The sequence below is a fragment of the Pygocentrus nattereri genome, chromosome 6 (assembly GCF_015220715.1).
Source record: "Pygocentrus nattereri isolate fPygNat1 chromosome 6, fPygNat1.pri, whole genome shotgun sequence".
Classification (NCBI taxonomy): domain Eukaryota; kingdom Metazoa; phylum Chordata; class Actinopteri; order Characiformes; family Serrasalmidae; genus Pygocentrus; species Pygocentrus nattereri.
The window spans coordinates 8,754,598-8,779,863 of NC_051216.1; the positions used below are offsets into that span (position 1 = coordinate 8,754,598).

Sequence of the window (25,266 nt, forward strand, 5' to 3'; positions counted from 1 at the left end):
TGCCTTGCAACGAGCCAATAAACTTGCAGAAGACGAGATGTTGATGCAACATAATCAAACTTCATGCCACTGTTTTTTTTTTTAAACATCGAGCCACTTTACCTGAAAATATGAACATACATCATTTAGAAGATGAAGAATATTTCAATTCTTTAGTTCATGTTTGGTTTCAGCGCCACTCCAAATGTGTTTTGCTGTGTCTCACGACATCCACCGTCTGATCTCGCACATGCTCAGACCGAGAAATCCGAAAGAAATCAGAGTAAGAGTTTACATGCACAGAGAAATCTGACTGCTGAGATAAAATCCTGCTCCCTTGATCAGATTCCTTGATCAGATTTCTAGATCGGAGTATGGTGTTTACATGACCATTTGAATAGTCGGATAATGGGAGAAATCCTATTATGGTCGGATTATCCAGTGCGGATATACGGATTATGGCAGCAGCTTTGGATGGGAGGACTAGGCTGTAACTGGATGGTTTGAAGATCGGAAGAATGAAAGAGTTATAATGGCAGTACATGCACACAAGACACACAAGATATAAGATACTGACAGATTTGGTCATCTTTGTATCGGAGGTCTCTGTGTAATTTGCTTGTAGATATATCTTGTTGCTGAAAAATTAATAGTCAATGTGTACTTAACGGCTGTTCTGACATTGGAATTGAAAGAAAAGCTTGGTCTCTGACTTTTGGACATTGTTATCTACCATGTTTGAGGCTCAAATGGCTTTTAGGTGATGAAATGCAACCAACCCACATGAAATGAAATCTGCACCCTCAAAACCCATGAGCTTGACCTGAGGATCAAAGTATATTTCGAGCTAAAGACTAATGAGCGTGGATGGATGAGTGAGACCGTGAACTCATTCAGATTTCTGCTCAAGCTTTACATGCATGCATGCAAAAAACAACAACAACAACAACAACAACAACTGGAATAGGTTCTGTGAAAAAGGCAGCTTGACACTGAATTCATCTACATGTGAAAAGGGGTACCAACCATCTCTGGCGCTGTCAGTGGCGGACGGGGAGAGACGGGAAACAGAGTTGGTTAGTTGGAAAAGAGCCGGTTAGTGGATAGAACAAAAGCATGAAAAGCAGCATTTTGTCATGATATTTCTGTTTATAAACACTTGACATTGCTGTAAACACTGAGGCTTTAACTGAGAGGCCTGACTGATGTGCTGGTGCTTGTTTCCTGAAACCAAGCAGATGGATCCCCATTAAGGGTTGCAGTCAGCAGGATCGTAAGTCCGTGAGCTCAACAGTCACCATCAGCAGGAACAAGCTGGCAGCGTGATTGTCTTGTGTTGTGGATACTTCATCTCACACACTCAAAACACTGAATCATTAAATTATGTTGAAATCTTCTGATATTTAGTCTATGTAGAGTATCTAGTCTAGAGTGAGGGCCATTTCATCCCAACTCACCTTGGGCCTGTCCAGTTACGTCATTTCCATAGGGGGAAAAATAAACAATTAATTCATGCAACTATGCAAAATTCTGTGCACCAATCAGTTATGAATCTAAAAGACTGACCCATTAGGTTCTCAACTTGATCTTAAGTACTGTCTAATTTTTACTGTAGCTTCAAATCAAAAAAATTAATAATAATAATTTTTCTACTAAACTTATTAATAATGTGGACTTTTGCTAGGTATGTAAATGCATGCACTGCTGTAATATTACAAAATCTAAATAATGTAAAAATACAAAACAATAGATTTACTATAAATACTACTGGAATTTTACAAAACCTAAATTATGCATAGAATTTAAAATAAAACATTTACTATAAATACTGCACTGCTGTATTATTACAAAACCTAAATTACGCAAAATTTAATTTTTGTTTTTTACACATTTACTACAACTACTGCGATGCTACAAAACTTAAGTTATGTAAAAAATAAAAAATAAAACATTTACTATAAATACGGCAATACTGTAATACTGCGAAACCTAGGTTATGCAAATTTTTTAAATATAAAATAAAACATTTACTATAAATACTGCAATACTGTGATACTACAAAATCTAAATTATGCCAAAAAATGAAATAAAAAATAAAACGTGTACTATAAATATTGCGGTACTATAATATTGCAAAACCTAAATTATGTAAAAAAAAAAAATTTAAACATTTACTACAAATACTGCACTACTGTAATACCACAAAACCTAAATAATAAAAAAGAATCACAAAAAATACTGAATAATTAAATTGGGAAGACAACATATTGCATAAAAAATAACTTTAAAAAGACATCCTCTAGTAAACGGACCTACTGTGAACATGAAACCTGTTGATTTAAAGTAAAATATAATTTGCAGTGTTAGTTATACAGTTCATATTTCAGCTCCTTCAAGAAGTTAAGCTCACTGAGAAATAATACATAATACACTAAAAAGATCATTTGAACGCAGCTTTGAAATTCTGCACGGTTTTCAGTTTCTTCATGGAAATAGCATCACTGGACCAGCCCTAGGTAATTTGGGGTGGAATGACCTGTAGATAAAGTCAAACGTGTCCTATATGGACAAGCACCACATTATAAATATATTGCGATAAATTGATTTTTGACTTGCAGTGTATTTAAAACAAGCACACTAGCCAAACCCTTGATGCCACCTGGCCAGTATTATTATGAGCACAAATCACATGAATGTCTGCATTTGTATAAACACATCTAGAGTGTTCGGTGATGGTCAGGATGCTCATAGCACACAATAAAAGATGTTGCGATTTGTTCAAGAGCTCATTTAAAATTTCCATATACAGCGATCAGGCATAACATTATCTCCATGTTTCTACACTCATTGTCCATTTTATCAGCTCCACTTAATATAGGTGCACATATGTGTTGTGCTGGTCTGAGCTGATCAGACACAGCAGTGCTGCTGGAGTTTTTAAACACTGTGTCCACTCACTGTCCACTCTATTAGACACTCCTACCTGGTCAGTCCACCTTGTAGGTGTAAGGTCAGAGATGACAGCTCATCTGCTGCTGCACAGTTTGCATTGGTTGCCCTCTAGCACTTCATCAGTGGTCACAGGACGCTGCTGCCTGGATATTTTTGGTTGGTGGACTATTTTCAGTCCAGCAGCGACACTGAGGTGTTTAAAAACTCCAGCAGTGCTGAGAATGCTCCACCACCCAAATAGCACCTGCTCTGTGAGGGTCCATGGGGGTCCTGACCACTGAAGAACAGGGTAACAGAGTATCAGAGAAACAGATGGACTACAGTCTGTAACTGTAGAACTACAGAGTGCAGCTATACAGTAAGTGGAGCTGATAAGATGGACAGTGAGTGCAGAAACAAGGAGGTGGTCAGAACGTTATGCCTGACCGGTGTATCAATAAGCACAAGCAAAGTCTTTTGCAATAGTGGTAACATTGTGATAACAATGAAAAAACAACATACTGTGCAGCCATTTCCACACACAGGCTGCACTCGGACTTAGTCGCCCTTGAGCTCAGCAAACTCAGCAAAGCTGAAGTTGTTAAAATGGTTCAGAACATCTGTTCAGGCAAAGATCAGAGCCATGTTTTTGTCTCCCAGTAGGTCAGGCCAGGACAGACACAGTGGGAGCAACACCGCTGCGACAGGACAGTCATTACACTGAGACTTCTCTTGTAACGGCCACCGGCTCCTCAGGGCCTGACTGTGGCGCAGTGCAGTGGGTACAGCTGTGAGAGCCCAGCTCTTTCCTGTGATTGATATGAGTGGAAATGCGAGATGGGAGTCAGTGCTGTGACGCTTTGCGACAGTGCCTACCGTCTGCTCCACCAGCTGCCCACTTACAGCAGTCCATTTGCTAATAATTCACAGACATGCAGTCACCTGCATCTCGTCCAGCCGGGACTGGATGTCAGGGGGGAAGTCGGCCGCCCCGCAGGTGAACGGGTCGAAGGGCTCTGCGCCGAACAGGTCTTTTCCTGCGGGACACATTGGGACCATAACAAATGTTAGGGAGCACTAAACATATCACCGCTGTCGGAACAAAAGCTTGAATCTCCACAATAGTAACTTTACAGGAGAAGGAAAAAACAGACATTACTTTTAATGTAAGTCAATGGAACCAGAATTTTTTCCACGTCATTTTGGGTCGTTTGTTTTGGTCCATTTAACATTAAATTTTCACACAATATAAAGAACAACGGCCATTATATAAGGTTTTGTTTCTGATACCAGCGATATGCAAGCTATTTTGCTCAAATTCTTTAGGTTTGAAAACAATTTGTAAAAAGCTATAGTTGATTGCATAATAACTGAGAAAGCTGTACAGCAATGAGAATGAACTTAATATGAAATGAATATTCAGAAAGGATCATATTTAAAAGCGGTGACCAAATTTCACTTATTAAATAGCAATTCATGGTAATTTTGTGAATAAATATGTCCTAAAGTTATAAATCAACCACCAGTTTCTGTTTTATTGTCTACTTTATAACATTGTAAACTATCATAAGTGTTACTGAGTAACAGTTATTATGACAAGAGATATCAAACTTTGAAATGGCCATATATTACTGTGAAAAATTACAATGAAGAGGACAAAACATTAAAAAAAATAGGCATAAAGTCATAAAGGCAGTTAAGAGTTACACTTTTTAAAATATTTTCTATTATTTTATACAAAATGTTTGTTATTTTGTAACCAATAATAATTTAAATGACCTTTTTATTACTTAATTTTATACTTATAAGCATTCTGTAAGTACTTTGGAAACAATAAGTTATTGTTCTATTATGGTGTTAAATTCATTAGATTTGAAAACAATTTATAAGATGATGTCAAAACAATTAAGAACTTTTTTAAAAGGACCTGTAGTTGATTCCATAATAGCTGAGAAAGCTGTATAGCAGTGAGAACTTACTATGAAATTAATATCCAGAAAGCACCTTAAAAAGTGGTGACCAAATCTCACTTATCAATAATTCATGGTTATTTTGTCATGACCTAAATTTTTGCTGTTCCCAAAATACTTAAATTATACATTAAACATCAGTTTGTTTTAATGCCTAGTTTATAACATTTTAAACTATTGTATAAGTTGTTATTGAATAACAATTATTAATATATATTACATATATTACTGAGAAGAATGACACTTTTTCTTTCTTTTTGTTATCTTATTTTTTAAAAAAAACAAAAACATTTGTTATTTCATGTAGAAAGTTGGTTATTTTATAGCCAATAACAATTTAAATTACCAGTAGATAAAAGGAATTTTATACTAAGCATTTTATTTGGCATTTCGGAAACAAAGACAAGTTATTAAAAAGGATGAATGATATGCTGCAAGTTATCCCCCTTAAGACTTGTTCACCACTTTTGAAATATTCTGGATATTCATAACATTTTAACTACTTTTCTACTAATTTAACTTCATACTAATAACTTAAAACCTGTGAAACTGTAAAGATCTGCAAACTGGCTTTACATTATTGAGCTGTTGATTCGAAACAGTGCTAGAAATCTTGCCGCCTGTAGAGATAAAAAGCATTTCGAACATAACCAAGAACTAAATATTGCTTATTGCATCATAAGCCATTATAAAAGCCAAGATCAGTTCAGGGACCACGGCTTTCATCCTAAATGGAAACACAGCTAAAGGCTCGTTTTACCCTTCGCCACGAGGCCTTCAAACACAAATACATGAAAAAGTAATGGAATGAAATCAGACCGGCATTATGAATGTAATACAATCCTGAGATTATTTCATCTTTAGATTAGTGGGCTGCAGTTTTAATCAGTCAGACGTAATGGAATACATTTTAGGAATAACCTTCCAACCCATATCATGAATATTGATGGAGGTCCAACTGTGAGAAAACCATTATACGTGATGACTTTGTGAGTCTGTCCCTCACTTTAATAGGTAGAGGATATTTCTAACAAACATGATTAAAACAGCAGGATAAGGAGACATTATAGTAGCAATAATGAGTTTGGACAGCTATTAAACTGTATTTCATCCCCTGTGACAGTTGCAGTGTAATCACATTCATACCTGCACCATAAGCACCTTAAAGCAGCTTAGCTGTCAGACATACACATGATCTTTACACTGCATATCCTATCTAATGCCCAGCCGGCACTGCACAGTGTTCTGCTATGATCCAAATGCTCTCAGTGACATGAACCACTGAAGAGACACTCTGGCCCAAATGGAAAAAGCAACAATTACTAAAGCTACACCGGTCAGGGACAACATTATGACCACCTCGTTTCTACACTCATTGTTCAGTCCAGCAGCGACACTGAGGGGTTTAAAAACTCCAGCAGCACTGCCGTGTCTGATCCACTCGCACCAGCGCAACACACACTAACACACCACCACCACATCAGTGCTGAGAATGATCCACCACCCAAATAGTACCTGCTCTGTGAGGGTCCATGGGGGTCCTGACCACTGAAGAAACAGATGGACTACAGTCTGTAACTGTAGAACTACAAAGTGCAGCTATACAGTAAGTGGAGCTGATAAACTGGACAGAGAGTGTAGAAACAAGGAGGTGGTCAGAATGTCATGTCTACTCACCTACTAACATCTGTAGACTCGAGGGAGACTTTCCCATTTAAAAAGCAGGAAAACCCCTTATGATGATGTATCTTGAAGATGGGAAGAACTTTACTGCTAGAAAACTCAATATCACTTTTGTATTTATTAGCAGTGGCTATGATAGTCAGTATTTCTTATTATTTCCAACAGTTGATGTATTTGCGTAATGCATGCTGGGCATTGTAGTGAGACACCCTGGATAGACAAAAACACAATGAGGATACAAAACCATGCATTCTGTCAAACCGATGAGGCTCCAGCATGCAATACTACACAACATGACAAATGCCAGTTTTAGGCCAGAATGTCCCCTGAGGTGGACAGAAACCCTCATGTAGAGTGAGAGATGTGTTGCTAATGTAGGATTGTGTGTCCTGCACAGTGTGAAATGTGCCTGAGGGGGAAGAAACTTACTGATTTCTGCAGGTCTGGCTGGGGGTGGAGGGGGTGAAGCATTACTGGCTGGAAGAGGCACCAGAGGAGCCACTGGAGAGAATGGGACCATGTCGAAAATATCTGTGGGGACCTTGGAGTTGCCACCCCCCTGCAGAAAGGCAGAGAGAGAACTTTGGGGACATATATACATACATACATTTGGGGATATATATATACATACTTAAAATAAATAGAATGTCTTACAGTGCTAGATTATATTTTATATAGTTCTAGATAGTTAAGATTGTTCTCGTTCTAGATTTAATATGAGAGGAAATCCTACTGAAAGATGCCAAGTAGTAGCTTTTCGTATTACCAAAATTGCATACGGTCAAACCTGACTGGTAAAAATGTTACCAACTGTTTTGTTATTCATCAACTTCAATATTATCTATAATATCAATAATAAGAATTTTAAAAAGAAAATGACGTATGAATAGCAATCTGGTACAGAAGTGGATGGATGTATTTTACCTGCACATTGGTATTTACAAATACTGCATCTACTGTATGTCCCATTTAAAGATACAGTAAACCACCTAAATACAAAACATAGCTAGTACAGGAGAATCTCATACAATGCAGTAATACAACATTAAAACATGTTATTTTAGGAAAATAATCACACATCACAATCACAGCCAAGTTTGTCAATAGGGGGAGCAGTGCACTCAAGTTCAAGCTTAAGTTCAAACTCCACGTACAAGCACAGCCATTGGCTCACAAACTGCTGAATGCTGCTGTTTTACTGGCTTCCTAGGAAAAAAATCTGCATAAATTAGGCCATGCTTCATGTAAATGAAGTGCCAGTAGGCCAGCGCTTGATTTCACGCACCAAAGCAGATTTATCATTTGTTTCCCTTTTGTTCAAAAGGGTCATGAATCGGACACAGAATCATTAAAGATGATCCAATCCGCTCTTTTTACGCAACTTTAGCGAATAAGGGCTGCTATGTTCATGCTTTCATTTCAATGCTTATTTGAAAGGACGTTTGCTCAGTGGCCACTTTCAGTCCTGGTTATTCTACCAAACTAGCTGAAAACACATTTCAGAATTTTTATTGACTTGGACTTTATACCACTTTATATACAGTGACCCTGTACCTTAATTCTGTTCATTTTATTAAAATAAATGACTGAACACTAACAGAACTATCGTACCACCTCTGAAGCTTTACCAAATATTTTGATAGTAAAAAATATAATATTGATATTAAAACACAACAAATGTTTCCTTCATTGCAGAAAATATGTGTTTCAGTAGTCACGACTCAATGTCACACACTGGTGGTGGATCATTCACAGCACTGCAGCAATAATAACATGGTAGTGGGAGCGCTGGTGTTATTAGTGTGGCTGGAGTTGTTAAATAGCAACTGTGACCAGAAACTAACCACTGATGAAGGACTAGATGGTGACCACCGCTAACTGTGCAGCAACTGTGAAGCGACTGCCTCAACCTGAAATCTACAAGGTGGACCAACGAGGTAAGAATGGAAAGTAAGTAGACAAATTGTTTGAAATCCCCACAGTACTGCAGTGCTGAGACGGATCCACCATCCAAATAATCCCTGCTCAGTGGTGATCCTGTGGGTGGGGGGTATCACAGCTCTCTTTATGTAACTGGACTAAAACACATCCAGACAGCTCTTCTAATTAGAGAGTTTAGCTACTTTAAAGTGCACCTCTTGCTAATCCAGATGTTCAATTACACACGCAGCTTCCATAGAAAAGCACTGGGCATTAGAAAGGGAGCAGCCAAGGCATCGTATAGAGCTGTATAAAACCGTGGGGCAATGGAGCTCCATCCAATATGAACAGGAGCGGAGTTTGTGGTCCAGAAGTAATCATCCAACATCAGTACTTCACTAATGCTCTTGTGTCTGATTGCAACCCAGTTATAACAACTCTCCAACTACTTATGGTCACCTGAAATGGCTCATTAGATCATCTCAAATCTAGTGACCTGGAGTACCAAACCAAACACTGCGTCTCTGTGATATTACTTACAGTATATTGCCAAAAGTATTCGCTCATCTGCCTTCACATGCATATGAACTTGAGTAACATCCCATTCTTAAATCATAGGGTGTAATATGATTTTGATCCACCCTTTGCAGCTATAACAGCTTTAACTCTTCTGGGAAGGCTTTCCACAAGGGTTAGGAGTATGTTTATGGGAAGTTTTATGCAGGCCAGTCAAGTTCTTCCACACCAAACTGCCTCATCCGTGTCTTTATGGACCTGCTTTGTGCACTGGTGTGCACAAGTCATGTTGGCCAAACTGTTCCCACAAAGTTGGGAGTGTGAAACTGTCCAAAATCTCTTGGTGCTGAAGCTTTAAGAGTTCCTTTCACTGGAGCTAAGGGGCCGAGCCCAACTCCTGAAAAACAACCCCACACCATAATCCCCCCTCCATCAAACTTTACACTTGGCACAGTGCAGTCAGACTAGTACTGTTCTCCTGGCAACCGCCAAACCCAGACTTGTCCATCGGATTGCCGGACTTGCTGCACAGGTGGCGTCCGATCACGGTACCACGCTGGAATTCACTGAGCTCCTGAGAGCGACCCATTCTTTCACTAATGTCTGTAGAAGCAGTCTGCAGGCCTAGGGGCTCGGCTTTATACACCTGTGGCCATGGAAGTGATTGGAACACCTGAATTCAGTGATTTGGATGGGTGAGTGTAAAAATGTGTTGTAAAACTATGACGCTTTTGAATCACTACACTGGACTTGAAATTTAAATTTTCTTGCTATTACCTTCCAATTAACCAAGAACAAATGCATTCACAGGATCAGAATTTAACAAAAGTTTAATTTGGGAAGTAACAAAAACAACTATTTGCTCATTGCTATTTGACATAACATGGAAATACCTCCTGTCCTTTATACTGTGTGTAAATATTGTGTGCAACATGAATGGACCAACAGAAACAGCCCAAAATTGGCAGGAAAAATGTCTGGTGACATGGACATACACTAAAAGTTGTAAAGTTACCATTTTTGCTACCATTTAATTGAAGCATCTTCCTTGATTTAAAGAGCAGGTTTTGTCTAAACAATGAAATCAACAGTTTCCTTTTCCAAACTATCGTTAAAAGCACAAACTGAAACTGTTTTGCTCCAAAGTTGCTTCAAACACCTGAAGAGCTTTGAGCACTGATGGATGTTGACATCGCAAAAGCATAAAATGTGTGTTTTTTGGCTTTATTCCTAAAGGCTGCACTGTTTTCCTCCATTGTTTTGCATCTTTCATATGCTGGTGTCCCCAAACTTTTGATGTGCAGTTTGGATGCTCTAAAACACACAGATTTAGCAGCAAAAAGACGAAAACGGAGAGCAAAAGGAAAAGAGAAATATGGGGGTTTTTACGTGAGGCCGAGGGATCCCAGCTTCAGTGAGGGGCTTTGGTAGAGCAGGTTTGGTGGGGGGAGGGGTCAGAACTCCAGCCGACATGTTGGAGTCTGGAGAACTCATTGGCGTTAGTGTGACAGAAGAGATTTCTAGGCAGGAAAAGGATGTCAGGTTGTGACACCAGAAGAGAGAAGAAGGTCTCTGCAGCATAAAGTCCTTGTTAGTAGAGTTAATGTGAAGCAACTGGGGAAAAAAAAAGACCAGACAGAAAGAGATTAAACACAGCAGAAGAGCGGCTGCTTCAGAGGAGCTCAAGGGCTCTGAGCGTTACTGCTACTGTGGTGTTATGTAGTTCTTACAGGTGGAACTTGAGCAATCAGCAGCTGCTCCTCCAGCGTTTGCAGGTGTTTTTTCAATTCTGAATTTTCAGTCTCGAGCTCTTGAATCTGTGAGGACGAGAGAGAAGACGCTTTTCCTTAAGACCCTTCAAACAAAGCGATTTCCAAGGTGTGGGAAAAGGTGGGTACTAGGTGACTAGGTGAAGCGCAGCTGTTATTTCGGACACAGCTGATGAAGAGAAAAACCTACAATGCTACAAAACACGTGAAGCTTACTCTTTTCTGAAGGCTTCCTATTTGTTTCCTTGTTTCTACATCTTTCCCTCCTGACTCCAAGAACTTTTTGTATGCCAGGTCAAACGCCTGACCAATGGTCAAAGTGATCTCCTCTGCCTGAAATGTACAAGAAAGGTGGTTATTATTACACTGTTATTATTACAAGCTCTGTGCAGGTACATTTTTCATTCAACAAGGGACAAACAATTCAAATGTTCCCTCAAAGGTACAGCAGTGGTTTTAAGGTCCATCTGTGAATCTTAAATGAGTTTTTCCAGGTGAAAAGTTCATATTTCTACCTTTTCCTAACCAAATATCTTAAAACAGAACTGTAAAGTCTGGAGACGAGATGGGGGGTGTGGAGTCAGTACAGCTTAGAAAACATCATTTCAGTGGATTGTGGTTCTGTTATGTTTCCTGACTAAAAGTACCCTTCAGGGTCCCACCCTAGTGACAAGAGGGGAACTGCCCCAGTGACAGTTTCACACCTTTTTTCTGAGAGTGTACAGTGCCTATAAAAAGTACCCCATTTACAAGTTCTTTTATCATGGTCAAAGTGAAAACAGATCAAAACGATTTCAATTAATTATAAATATAAAAGACAAACGATCTGACCGAATTCATCCCAGTCCAGCCAGTATTTAGTAAAAGCACCTATGGCAGCCTCGAGTCTGTGAGAACAGTTCCCTATCAGCTTTGCACATCTGGACACTGCGGTTTTCTCCATTCCTCTTTGCAAAACTGCTCAAGCTCTGTCAGGTTGCACTGGGGATTGTGAGCGAACAGCCTTTTTGAAGTCCAGCCTCAAATTCTCTATTGGATAGAAATCTGGACTCTGACTCCACTCCAGGAAGTTAACACTGTTGTTTTTCAGCCATTCCTGTGCTTGGAGTCACTGTCATGCTGGAAGATAAATCGTCTCTCAAGGCTCAGGTTTCTTGCTGTGTGCATGAGGTTTTCCTCCCTGTATTTTGCCGCTTTATCCTCTATACTCACAAGTCTTCCCAGGCCTACTACAAAGAAACAACCCCACAGTATGATGCTGCCACCACCATGCTTCACGGCGGGGATGGTGCATTTATGATGATGTAAATGGCAATTAGCTTGATGGCCAAAAAGCTCTAGTCAGACCATAAAACTCTTCCATGTGCCTTCTGGCATACTGTAGCTCAGAGATCACGTCAGTTTGGTTTGACAGTGGCTTTCTTTTTGCCACTGTCCAATAAAGCAGTGACAAGCGAGGCACAAAGGCTACAGTTGTTGTTGTAAGTCTTTCCAAGTACTTTTCATTTTATCTCTGTAATTATTTTATATCATACTGCAGAGCTCTGTCTTTACTATGGCATGAAAAGGCATTCATGGGGGGATACCATGTGCTGTCATTGTTCAGTAATGCATGAGTACTGTTACCATTACTGCTAACTGCCACGACAGCCAAGTCAAATACACAGCAAAACTTATAATGCGACAGAAGCTGCCATGACATCAAACATTATGATGTCTGTCATGACAGTTACTGGTAACAGTAACATAACACTTATATTAATGGACATAATTATTAACTACTGAACAAAGAGGGGCTTCATGGTTTGATGCATTGAAGTAATACCTATTACAGCATGACATTACACTCATCAGCCACTTTTTTAGGTACGCCTTGCTAGTAAAAGGTCAGACCTCCTTTTGCCTTCAGAACTGTCTTAATTCTTCTGGTCAGACTTTCAACAAGGTGTTGGAAACATTCCTCAGAGATCTTGGTTGGTGATTTGAGTTCCTGTTGCCTTTCTATCATCTGGAACCAGTCTGCCCATTCTCCTCTGACCTCTCACATCAACAAGGCATTTTCGTCCACACAACTGACCGCTCACTGGATATTCCCTCTTATTTGGACCGTTCTCTGTAAACCCTAGAGATGGTTGTGCGTGAAAATCCCAGTAGATCAGCAGTTTCTGAAATACTCAGACCAGCCCGTCTGGCACCAACAACCACGCCACGTTCAAAGTCCCTTAAATCCCCTTTCTTCCCCGTTCTGATGCTCGGTCTGCACTTCAGCAAGTTGTCTTGACCACCTCTACATGCCTAAATGCACTGAGTTGCGGCCGTGTTATTGGCTGATTAGCCATTTGTGTTAACAAGCAACTGATTTGTGGCCATAACTGTTATACTGAAACTTACAGAAAGTTCTTGCCTCTTTAGATATTTGTGCTAAACCCTCAGGATGTACGTTTTATAGGTGGCACTTCTTCAGATGAATTTTGACTGCATTTTGTTGAAATGAAATATTTACTGCCATTTCTTGCTACTGCATTTGTCTGCTGCCCACTGAAATTAGTCCTATGAGCAAAACATCCCAAATCTAATATATATCCCAAATATTGCCCTGGTACAATGGGTCCTGGAGGAGCTCCTGTTTGTTAAAAAAAGAAGAAAGAAAGAAAAAGAAAACAAGTGAAAGCAAATAACATTGAAAGAAACCAACTGCAGACAAAGTTTTTCCTTCTTTTTTTTGCTGACTGCAAGTTCATTTTGACAGCCTGAGGCCAACCAAAGAGCTTATTAGAGTAAAGCATGCATTAAGAGACAAGTCGTATAAATGTGTAAAACTATTTGTTACAAATCAAAAATAAGAATACGGAGATTAAAAACAAACATACTTCAAACCATGGTTGATTATGAATTGTAAATGTGATTGATTGATTTAAGGGTAATGTTGAGAAAGAGGATTCAAGAACTCTGTCTGAAGCACTGATGAGCATCCGAAGCCTGTAAATGCAGTTCAGGCCACCTCTAGAAACTATATGCTGTAATAAATATCATTTCCACATTCTGAACAATGTGACTGGGCTTTGTTCAACAGTTAGTTAACAGTGGTTATTACAGTTTACCTTACACTGTAATCAGGGCAATGTAAAATAAAGTGTTACCAGCATTTAAGCTTATTACAGGTCCAACAGTCCAGACTGCAGTAGCACAGTTTGTTTGCTAAGAACCTGTCATCATTATCATGAGTGTATTTGTCTTACACATTTTTCACTGTCGAACACGTAGCAGAGATGTTTATTGGACTCCGAGTCTTTGCAGATGAATGTGAATATCCTCTTGTCTGTTTTATCATCTGCACAGAAGGATATCCGGTGCAACTGGCAATTGTGCTGGACGTCCTAGAAAGAGAATGAGGAGCTCTTAATAATAATAATAATAATAATAATAATAATAATAATAATAATACTGCAAAAAAAGAGGCAAACAGGTCATCAATGTACAAGTCATATATATATATATATATATATATATATATATATATATATATATATATATATATAAACACTCATTGGCCACTTTATTAGGTACCCCTTGCTAGTAAAAGGCTGGACCCCCTTTTGCCTTCAGAACTGCCTTAATTCTTTGTGGCACACTTTCAACAAGGTGTTGGAAACGTTCCTCAGAGATTTTGGTTGGTTATTTGAGTTCCTGTTGTCTTTCTATCATCTGGAACCAGTCTGCCCATTCTCCTCTGACCTCTCACATCAACAAGGCATTTTCGTCCACACAACTGACCGCTCACTGGATATTTCCTCCTTTTCGGACCGTTCTCTGTAAACTCTAGAGATGGTTGTGAGTGAAAATCCCAGCAGATCAGCAGTTTCTGAAATACTCAGACCAGCCCGTCTGGCACCAACAACCACGCCACGTTTAAAGCCCCTTAAATCCCCTTTCTTCCCCGTTCTGATGCTCGGTCTGCACTTCAGCAAGTTGTCTTGACCACCTCTACAAGCCTAAATGCATTGAGTTGCGGCCGTGTGATTGGCTGATTAGTTATTTGTGTTAACAAGCAAATGGTGTACGTAATAAAGTGGCTGGTGAGTGTACAAATATAAATGTATACAGTGTGTCCAAAAGTATCCAGACACCACTTTTAATTAGTACATTCAGCTACTTTAAGGTGCACCACTGCTGACCCAGGTCTCTGCATACACACACACAGCTTGTATAAGCTTATATAAGCACTGACCAATAGATGCTCTGGAGCAGCTGCAAATGAGCCTAAGATGAACATCAAGTGTCAGCTAGAGGGGCATAAGCCCCCCAACACTAGGCTGTTGAGCAGTGAAACTGTGCTCAAGAGGTTTCTATACTGAAGTCACACTGTAACCATTATAAATGTACACAATCGTGTGTAGATGTCTGCAAACCTTTGTCTTAGGATCTAATATCTTCACTCCATAGATAGAAATCTGTAATTCCACCTTTGGAATCTTCTGTCCCTCTGACTTCTTGATGTGTCGCTGAAACTACAGAAACAGAAAGACACATTTTAAACAGAGCAAGATATTTAGGTGCACAATAAAACACCTAGTCATTGCATTGCACCACAGGGAAAAGCCGTCTAGTACATAACCTAAAAAAACAAACTGGCCAGTAGCACTGCAGGTCACTACAACGGCTATATATCTGGTTTTATATGCATTTATTAGGGCTATCAAATGATTAATCTTGTTATTTTCTGGAGTTCTAATCTAATTTGCTCGCATTTGACTACAACGAAAGATTCTTCCATTTAAAACAATGTGTTTGGTTGTCGATATAAGAGTGGACAAAACAAGCTTAAGGAAGTATTTATTAATTTCGGTAATTCAACCTTCTTTTCACTGAGTTCACATGAACCCGAACATGAGAACCACTTGATTTCCACACAGAGTGATTGATTTCCAATTTTCACCGCCAGCATCCAGTCCCAACCAATGAATGTATATACACACACACACACACACACACACACACACACACACACACACACACACACATCATAAATTGTCAGTGGTTCAGTTTCTCCAGTGGATTCTTGCTACAGTGGAGGCTTTTTGGGGGAAACGAAGCTTCACGTTGTTGAAGGTTGATTTATCCATAGTGAGCCTGGTCCACTGCAGCCTGCTGAAGGTATCGCTTTAAAAGCAAGTCTAAGGCTGTACTGTATGAACGGGCTACAACTGTGGATTCTATGATAGCAACATACAGTGCAACACAGCTGGGCTTCAGACTGCGCTATGGATATTTTAAAGGGCCCAACTAAGAAAACCCATTAGCAGTGCAAAAAATTTGGCATGAATCATGGCCAAAAGTATTGGGACTCACATTACTGAAAGAATGGGTCATTCTAAAGAGCTTGCTGAATTCAAGCGTGGTGCTGTAACAGATGCAACAATTCGAAACTTCTTCCTTCCTAGATTTTCCACCATCAACTGTATCATTAAAAAGTGGAAGTGTTTAGGAACCACAGCAACTCAGCCACGTAAAGCGTGTGGAGCCCTGACCTCAATCCCATCGAACACCTTTGGGATGAACTAGAACAGAAACTGTGAGCCAGGCCCTCTCGTCCAACACCAGCATCTGAACCCACAAATGCTCTTTTGGGTGAATGAGCAGAAATTCCCATAGACACTCCCAAAATCTTGTAGAAAGCTTCCCAGAACAGTGGAAGCTGTTAGAGCTGCAAAGGGGGACCAACACCATATTGATGCCTATGGATTTAGAATGGGCTTTTCTAAAGGCTCCTGTAGGGGTCCAAACACTTTAGTCCATATAGTGTACATTGTTATTAACATATTAACGATGACAACACTAGTATTATTTATGTGCTCATTCATTTCTCCCTTTTAATCACCTCTCAAATCAAAACCACCTGATAATCAATCACAGCTCAATGTGGTGGCTTAAACAGTTTTACGTGATGCAACATGTAAATATGAAACATAAGCAATAAAAACATCTGCAATTATAAAGCGCCATCTATCAAGTATGTTGAGGGCAGCTGTGGTGCCGCTGCTGGCACTACAGATAGCTCAGGTTCAGATGTTTCAGGGTGGCTTCCACTGCACAACTGCAGATTTGTGTAGACTGACCTTCAGTTTTCGAACTGCATCCCTTACCACTTCTGTCCCTTTGGGCTGGTCAACCTCAGTGTTCCCCAGAAACTGAAATGTAGACAAAAATACAAGGAACATGTCTGAATGCAGGACAACCATGAGTACCGGTCAGTGAAAGATAAAGCTAATGCCACATATGTTAACACACAACAGTCCTAATGTTCCTCACACACACACAACAGGAGTCCATACAGAACACTGACTACTTTACTATTCATCCCACTGCAGCTGCCTCTGGCTCCGTCACGTGTTCCACATTGTGTTGTGCACAACCCACTGAGCACAATTATCACTTCAAAGTTCTAAGAAAGCTTTATAAAAGCCCCTTTGATAATTACTTCAAAAAGTGAAGAACCATCTCTCGGTCTGTTGTGCAACACAGAGTGGCTTTAACCAAACAGACTTGAAAGTGTTTGAAAGGGCAGCGCTGCAGCTAGTGTTCAACAGATGGACATCAGGCACTCCATGTGCTCAGGCGTCTGTCTAGACAAACTGTGTCACAAAACAACGACTGCCAGCCTTCTCAGCACACTCAACACACGTTTTCCTCCCTACGGGAAAACAAACTAGGCCTTGCTCTGCCACCTCCGAAGCATTCCAGCCCATTTCAACCAAGCGCCTGTCTGAGCAGTTACACTTCCCCGCCTTGGCCACTGTGCGCTGCTGTTGCGCTCTGCAGAAAAGCATTTAACCCTTTACACTGTAGCCTAAAGTGAAATTTCAGGCTCTTGTGGAAGCTCCTCTGCTAAGCTCTGCGTTTATTTGCTTCAATATCATTGAATACGGAATATATCTAAATGCAAAATGTGTATAAACTACAAAATAAAAAAAAAGTTGTTTTATTGTGTTTACATGCTGTATTTTTATTGTGGCAGTTCTATTTTTTTTAAACTAAGAAGACTGTAGTTGTCAGTTTTATCTCAGAACAGCCATCTGTTCTCAGCCCTCCCCTTTCATCCATCAATGCTCACTAGCAGCTCAACACAGTCACAACATCTCACACACGGAGACAACAGTGCCCTGGTTTCTCACTGATTTTGTGAAATTAAGAAGTTATTTAATAGCAACGGTTTTAGTATTAAAAGAGAAATTGACCAATTTCTGAACAATTCAGTCTTTGAGATGTAACAAAGTCATTCAGAGTGGTTTGGTGTGAAATGGTTCATTGCAGTGAAACTGATTTTCTTTACAGTGGTGGTGAACCAGTGGTCACCATGACTACAATACAAACATAGCCAGATATTTTATTCACCATCAGAAGCCACCAGTGAACCTACACGTCTCTGCTGAGTTTTTATGTAATGTTGATGTTAAAGTAGTCTAAATATAAAAATATATATCTGAAAATAAATATATACAAAATATATCTGAAAATATAAGTTTTCTTTATGGACTATTTTACCTCACCCCACCCTGCATGTACTCCAATGGCATGAACTGATTAAAATAAATGGACTAAAATCCATTTTAAGCCAAAATTGTATTTAAAAAAAAAATCATAAAACAGTGTGTCAGCATATCTAACCTGATCTTCTATGAGGCACTAAACTCTGCGGACGTCTGGTTCCCATCACAACCAGTGGGAACAACTCTGACTCGACCAAACCACTCAAGAATGACTTTGTTTACATTTCGACTATTTGATTATGCAGACATTTTGAAAAATCTTTCCCCTTTAAATGACCACAACTCAGCAAAACTGGCCACCTTGGCGACTCCCTTACAAAAGCTGAAATGATCAGGCTGTTAGTCCCGGACAGAACTGGCTACAATCCATCCTTTTTAGGAGCCTGGAAATGGTCGTTTCATTCTACTAGAAGTGAATTATGTCATGCATTCCAAGTTCCGAAGTTCTAGATAATAACCAGTTAAGTGTGAGATACAAACACCATAGTACTAGATATTTTGGATAAAATTATGGGACATTCCGAAACTACACTGAAATGACTGGTTCTAGATATCAAGCTGATAAAAGTAACAGTATAGTTATACACTTCTTATTGATCTGTAGTAATAAAGTGGTAGAAACATCCTCACAATCAATTTCAATACAATGTCACACATTTGAGCAGAAAAGTAAATTAGTAACACCTCATATTACCTGGTAAATAAGTTGTATATACATTTCTATATATAATAATAATATATACTTCTTTTTCTTCTTAGATATTTCTATATTTTGTGTACTTCAATTCTATTTTTTCCACTTCCTTTCCACCTGAGTAAATGTGATGTGACAAACGTGATTTAATTTAAATTATATGGTGTAAAATCATGGCAGAAAATTATGTTCAGAAGTAAATGTTCAGGACTCAGAAGAACTACAGCAAGGATCGATGCTTTCTCTTACAGCCCAGACTTACTTTTGTCTGTAGGTAATAAAGAGGTACATACTATGCACCTATCGTTTTACATGACATAACTGCCTCATACTTTTTACTCCAACAAATTACACAGTACTGTAGAGTTTGTATTAGATGTTTATCCAGTAAATACGTAGAAAGTGTTGGGCTGTTCAGTGTAATTCATTAAGACTGTCTTGGAACTTACTATCACGTTACCCACAATAACTTCCATGTACTTTAGAGTTTGTACCTCACACTTACCTGCATAATATCTAGAATTTAAGGGACTGTGAATGAGTGTTATTTGCGTTCTGATTTCACTTCAGATTCAAAATGCATGTTTTTTTTCCAATCACTGAAGCATAAACACCAAGTTGCTTTTGCAAATGAAAACCATTGCAGTACTGTGTATAAGATTCTAGTGGCATGATGAAAAAATATAACCCCATTTCCAAAAAAAGTTCGGACACTGCGTAAAATGTAAATAAAGACAAATTTCTATTGTGTGCAAATCATTTAAACCCGATATTTAATTGAAAACACAACGCATCAAATGTTGAAACTGAGAAATTCTAGTGGTTTTAGAAAAGTATATGCCCATTCTGAATTTGACGCCAGCAGCATGTTCCAAAAAAAGTTGGGATGGGGGCCTGTTTACCGCTGTGGTTCATCACCCTTCCATGAAAAAGACGTCATCTGGATGGCGTCGTCTGCCAAAACATGTATATATCGATCAGCATTAATGGTGCCTTCACACATGTGCACATCATTAGTGCCATGTGCACTAATGCCCCATTACACCATCTTGAATACTGGCATTTGAACTGTGCACTGATAACAAGCTGAGTGGTCTTTAGCCCGGAGGACACAGTGTCCACAATGTCCAAAAATAATTTCTAATGTTGATTCGTCAGCCCACAAGACACTTTTCTGCTTCCCCCTCATCCATTTTAAATGAGACTGGGCCCAGGGAAGGTGGCAGCATTTCTGGATCTTGTTTATATACTTATACTTCAATCTTATACTCCAGTGCGTACTCTTCGGTCCTCTAGTCTCCACTTGCTTGAGGTCCCACATTTTAAGCTAAGCACCATTGGAAACATTTTGTGTCGCGGGTCCAAATCTGTGGAATGGTCTTCCTGATGAACTGCGAGCTTGATGTTTTTAAATCCTGACTCAAAACTCATCTTTTTAAACTAGCCTATGGTTGATATTACGTGTGCGTGTTTATGGTTATGTATGTGTTTATGTATGTGTATGAATATGATCTTACTTTTTATCTACTTTTTTTCTTCTTTTATTATCTATTGTACAGTGTCCTTGGGTTTCTTGAAAGGCGCTTTTAAATAAAAATGTGTTCATATTATTATTATTATATATGCTAATTAGCATTTGTGGATGCAGCGCCACACTGTTTTCATAGACAGTGTTTATTTCAGAGGTTTTTCTGAGCCCATGCAATTTTTTTAGTAATTTTCACTACAGAATCTCCAGATTCTCTGAATCTTTTAATGTTATTATGTACTGTCGATGATGAAAAGCAAACATTCTTTGTTATTTTCTGTTGAGAAACTATTTGATCATGCAGTCTTGCACAGAGCGGTGAACTCCTCTTCATCTCTACTTCTGGAAGACTCCACCTCTCTGTGATGCTGTTTTATACCAAATCATGTTACTGACCTGTTGCATTACAGAGCCTTTAGTTGCCCCCACCCCAACTTTTTTGGAACGTGTTGTTGACATCAAATTTAAAACAGGCATATATTTTTCAAGAAACAATAAAATGCATCAGTTTCAACATTTGATATGTTGTCTTTGAAGCATTTTCAATAAAATATAGAGTTTGCACGTCATGCATTTTGTTTTTATTCATGTTTTTCACAGCGTCACAACTTTTTTGGGAATGGCTTGTAGACTTGCAGCTGGTGTAAAAATTTGAGCAAAAAGACACTTTTATGAACGATTATTTTAACCATGTCAAGATGTGCCAGCAGCGCGTGTGCTCTCATGATGGATGCTGTCCAGTCTCAAGGTCATACTGACCACCAGGGTAGCACAGCTATAGAGACAGCTGTGATAGACACATCTCAGTGAGCAGGGCGGACAGCTTCTTGCTCCTCATTATTGCTCCCTCCTGGGCTGCTGAGGGGGGCTTTGGCTTCGGATACACTGTCCCTGCTCATCCATCACCTGCTGCAGTGGCAGTAGAACATTTTTCAAGTTCCTATTGACTTCTACTCCAGTCTATGCTGCAGCCTCATGTCCCCAGGAACCCACAAGGGTGAAGGAACAACACTCTCAGCAAAAAGGGTTCTATATCCAGCACCAATGATGTCATGATAACATTTATGATAACCATGAGAACTACTAACTTTGCTTAAACGTTTTTGACATTTAATGTAGCATTAGAAAAAAAAAATTATTTAATCTCCAGTCAAAGTATCCACGAAATATTAGTGAAAGAGGAGAATTTAATAGATATTTAGTCAAATGTAAATTACGTTCATAGTAAGCATCTGCAAAGCATTTAAAGTGGGCTGGCCAAATAAAGTGTTACTGAAAATTTTGACATTTATTTGTCGAGGCTTTTTTATATTATATATATATATATATATATATATATATATATATACACACACATATATATATATATATATATATATATATATATATATATATATATATATATATATATGTTAAATACATACAGTACATGTACAGGTATACATTTACCACAAAAACAAAAGCCTTAACAAATAAATATGATGTTAACATTTTCAGTAACACTGTAAACAGCCAACTGTAGATGCTCTGCAGATGTTTACCACAAGTGGAATTTATCTTCAACTAAATATCTATTGGATTCAGTTTAAATGTCCTCTAACTCTGACCCTAATTCTAACCCGAAACCTTAATGTCACTTAAAAACCTAAACTCAATCCTAGCCCTGGTCCTAATCCCAACCATCTTTCTAAGGCTGATGAGAATCAATAGTTTGTCTGTAGATAATCGCGTTTATGTAGCCACTCTTCACCTTTATTACAGCTTCCACTCTTTTTTGGAGACTCACTATCAGTATTTTCTTAATTTAATGTTGTTTTTATTGCTTTATGGTCCTCTTCATAAAAAGCAATTAAAAAAAAAAAAATAGAAATATGCTAATGTCTCAGTCTCAAATTTCCCATTCCACCTTAAATGGTGCAGCAGTACTGATGCCTAAGGCACTAGAATGTAACCATTGCACCATTTAAGGTGGAACAGGAAAGCCTGAACAAGAAGCTGATGAACATCGGACTTCAGCTTCGTGTCACTGAAGAATTAGTGGTGGGTGATAATAAAAAAATTTATTTGAGGGTCTCATTTCATAAAGGAAGATTTGAAGCACTACCCCTTGTAACTCAGTTCCAAGGGACAAGGAGACACTCGAAAACAAGGAATAGGTGTAAAAATAAATGGGATTGGGCCCACAGATTCCCTCCTTGAGCCTCAGTAAGATATCTGAGAAGAGCTGGATGGGAGTGGACAGGCTCTCGGTCCCTAACAGCAGCTGAGTCTTTGGTGTAACAGAGCAGTAAATAGAACTGACAAGTGTGCAAGAAAAGATTCCCATGCTCATGTGATGAGCTGCAAGGAAAAGAGATACAAACAGACACACTGGGTTAAAAAAAGTCCTGTATCTTGCTGTGGAAATGTGTGTTCATTGATCCGTCCATTCAGCCTGTCTGTTTGGGTCCCTGGACTTCAAAATAATACAGGCACTTTTTGTGTTGTTATCCAATACTCCTCTCAGATAGTGAGCAGATAAGAGTGGGGGCGATTCAACAATGCAGCACTGTTGGGAGATCACAGCCACAAAGCAAGCAGCAGACAGGACACAGCAAGGCCGTCACTGAAGATAACTGCACTGAAATTAATGGCAGAGCAAAATCTTAAGAATGGATTCAAACTACTAAAATTAACACAAATTCACTCTGAAATTCACTAAAATAAAAATGATACAAAGTGCATTCAGTGCAAACTTGGCCTGAGGTCAATGAGAATCAGTGACGAAAACAGTGAAATATGATATCAGGGAGGCTCTTTCTGAGCTACCCGACTGTTTCCTCTCCTCGATGGTGGAAGGGGGACGTGAATATTTACATTTATGCTGAAGGTTGACACTTTTACCCAGAGCAACTTAAAGTTTAATCATGTTACAGATGTAAACGAATGCAGTGTTCGGAGTCTTGCCTAAGGACTCTTATTATATAGCGTGGCGCGCTCGCCTGATCGAGGAATTGAACCCTAGTCTCTTGCATGGAGGGCAAAAGTCATTACAATGCAGTGTTTTTAATGATAGGGCATAATTAACTCTGCTCAATATGATCAGGGACATGAACTAACAAGGTAAAAAAGGACTGGCTAACTCGAATTTACTTAACATTCTACGCCAAATATAAAAACTCTACATAAAAACTTTAATTAACTCAACATTACCAAAGCTCTTACACAGACACTGAATAGCAGCATCAATCATTTCTTCAAGAAAGTGTTCTAGGGGATGAAGATATCAATTATTTCATATGTTGACTTGGTGATTTTACAAGTCATGAATGTCATTAACTGTATACCAGTGGTCACCAGCTCTCCTCCAGTCTCATGTTTAGTTTATACCCTGCCCCCTGCCCTGACCCAACACTAACATCTCATTCTAAAAGCGAGTGACCTGAGTGAGTAACGGCAAGAAAAGTGTAATGTTTTTATTGTAGGCAATGATGTTGTCTACACTTGCCAAGGGCATCAGTGAGCAATGCAGCTCAATGTCTTTGATGGACACCTTGCTTCGATTTTTGACCTGTTGTGTGGCGTCCACTTAAATAAAAATGAAGCAGTTGAAATCGAATTAAGAGAAACTGCTCTTAAGTGGAGATAAGAGCTTCCCCTTTTTCCTTTATAAATACATTAACTGAATTCTAGGGAAATTGTTGAAAAGGGCTGAAAATTTCAGGCAATTATAATATTAAAATAATATATTATTTAACAAAAAATTTTTTGGTAGCACTTTAGTGTAGGGCTGTATTTATAAGGCTACATGACACCTACATAACTTGTCATGACAACTGACGTAAACATACACTATGTAAATTTTGGGGATTTGGAGGCCTCTCTGGTGGATATGTGTAACTGCACATAATATTTACTTTGTATAGTGAAGCGCTTTGCGCTGCATTCGTTATGCATGAAAGGTACTATATAAATTATGATTACTATTATTATTATTATTATTATTATTATTATTATTATTATTATATTATTATTTTTTTTATTATTATTATTGTTGCCATCGAACATGACATCCTGACAATCAAGGCAATGGTAACATGACACTATATTCAGTTATATTACTGAACATAATCTATCATTATATCTTACGGCAGCGTATGACACCTGCCATGACATGTTTATTGCATGATTATGCAAATTTTATGTAGCAGAGTTCAACTGTTACCATGTAATACATCTAATTCAGCCCATCAAAGACTTCTGGAGAAGGTAATCAGCTGCAGCTGGTGTGGCAGATCGTGGTTAGAACCAGACAGTGGCCAAAGGCAGATCTCCAGGACCAGAGCTGGTAACCACCATTACACATCTTGACGTTAAAAGACAAATTGCTTGGGTAAAAGCACAAGCAGTGCAGTTAATACAGATGGCAGTGTAATATTCCACTGCTTGATGTACTGTAATTTTTCGGTGAGAGGTCCATAATACATACCTTGGCATTGTATGCTATAAAATGCTTGGCCAGTGCCTCCGGCGTATGCATCCATGATTTATCTAGGAAGAGACAGAGCATCATTAAGTGGAGAAGCTGGATTACCCATATGCTGCACATTAAGAAGCATCTCACTTCAGAACTGGAATCAGTTTCCAACAGAAGGTCGGTGAGACAGATGACGCTTCCCAGTTCAGTTAATGAGACCAAATGCTACAATCAATAGAACATAAGGGTGTCATTACAATTATTGGTACAGGG

General features: G+C 38.9%; 1 protein-coding gene across 9 annotated transcripts in view; it reads right to left on the bottom strand.

Moving 5' to 3' along the window:
- gulp1a (GULP PTB domain containing engulfment adaptor 1a) overlaps positions 1–25,266 on the bottom strand; it is a 165,861-nt gene that overhangs the window by 2,190 nt on the left and 138,405 nt on the right. For 5 of the 9 annotated variants that reach the window (XM_017710617.2, XM_017710619.2, XM_017710618.2 and 2 more), the window contains 9 exons: positions 25,006–25,067; positions 16,885–16,956; positions 15,178–15,276; positions 14,008–14,145; positions 10,985–11,101; positions 10,730–10,816; positions 10,389–10,613; positions 6,993–7,122; positions 3,853–3,947 (listed from right to left, as the gene is read on the bottom strand). In XM_017710617.2, the coding sequence (XP_017566106.1) occupies positions 3,853–3,947; positions 6,993–7,122; positions 10,389–10,613; positions 10,730–10,816; positions 10,985–11,101; positions 14,008–14,145; positions 15,178–15,276; positions 16,885–16,956; positions 25,006–25,067 (1,025 nt within the window). Of the gene's footprint in view, positions 1–1,005; positions 1,017–3,786; positions 3,948–6,992; positions 7,123–10,388; positions 10,614–10,729; positions 10,817–10,984; positions 11,102–14,007; positions 14,146–15,177; positions 15,277–16,884; positions 16,957–25,005; positions 25,068–25,266 lie in introns of all 9 variants that reach the window. The other 4 variants (XM_017710623.2, XM_037539262.1, XM_037539263.1 and 1 more) reach the window with 4 other exon arrangements.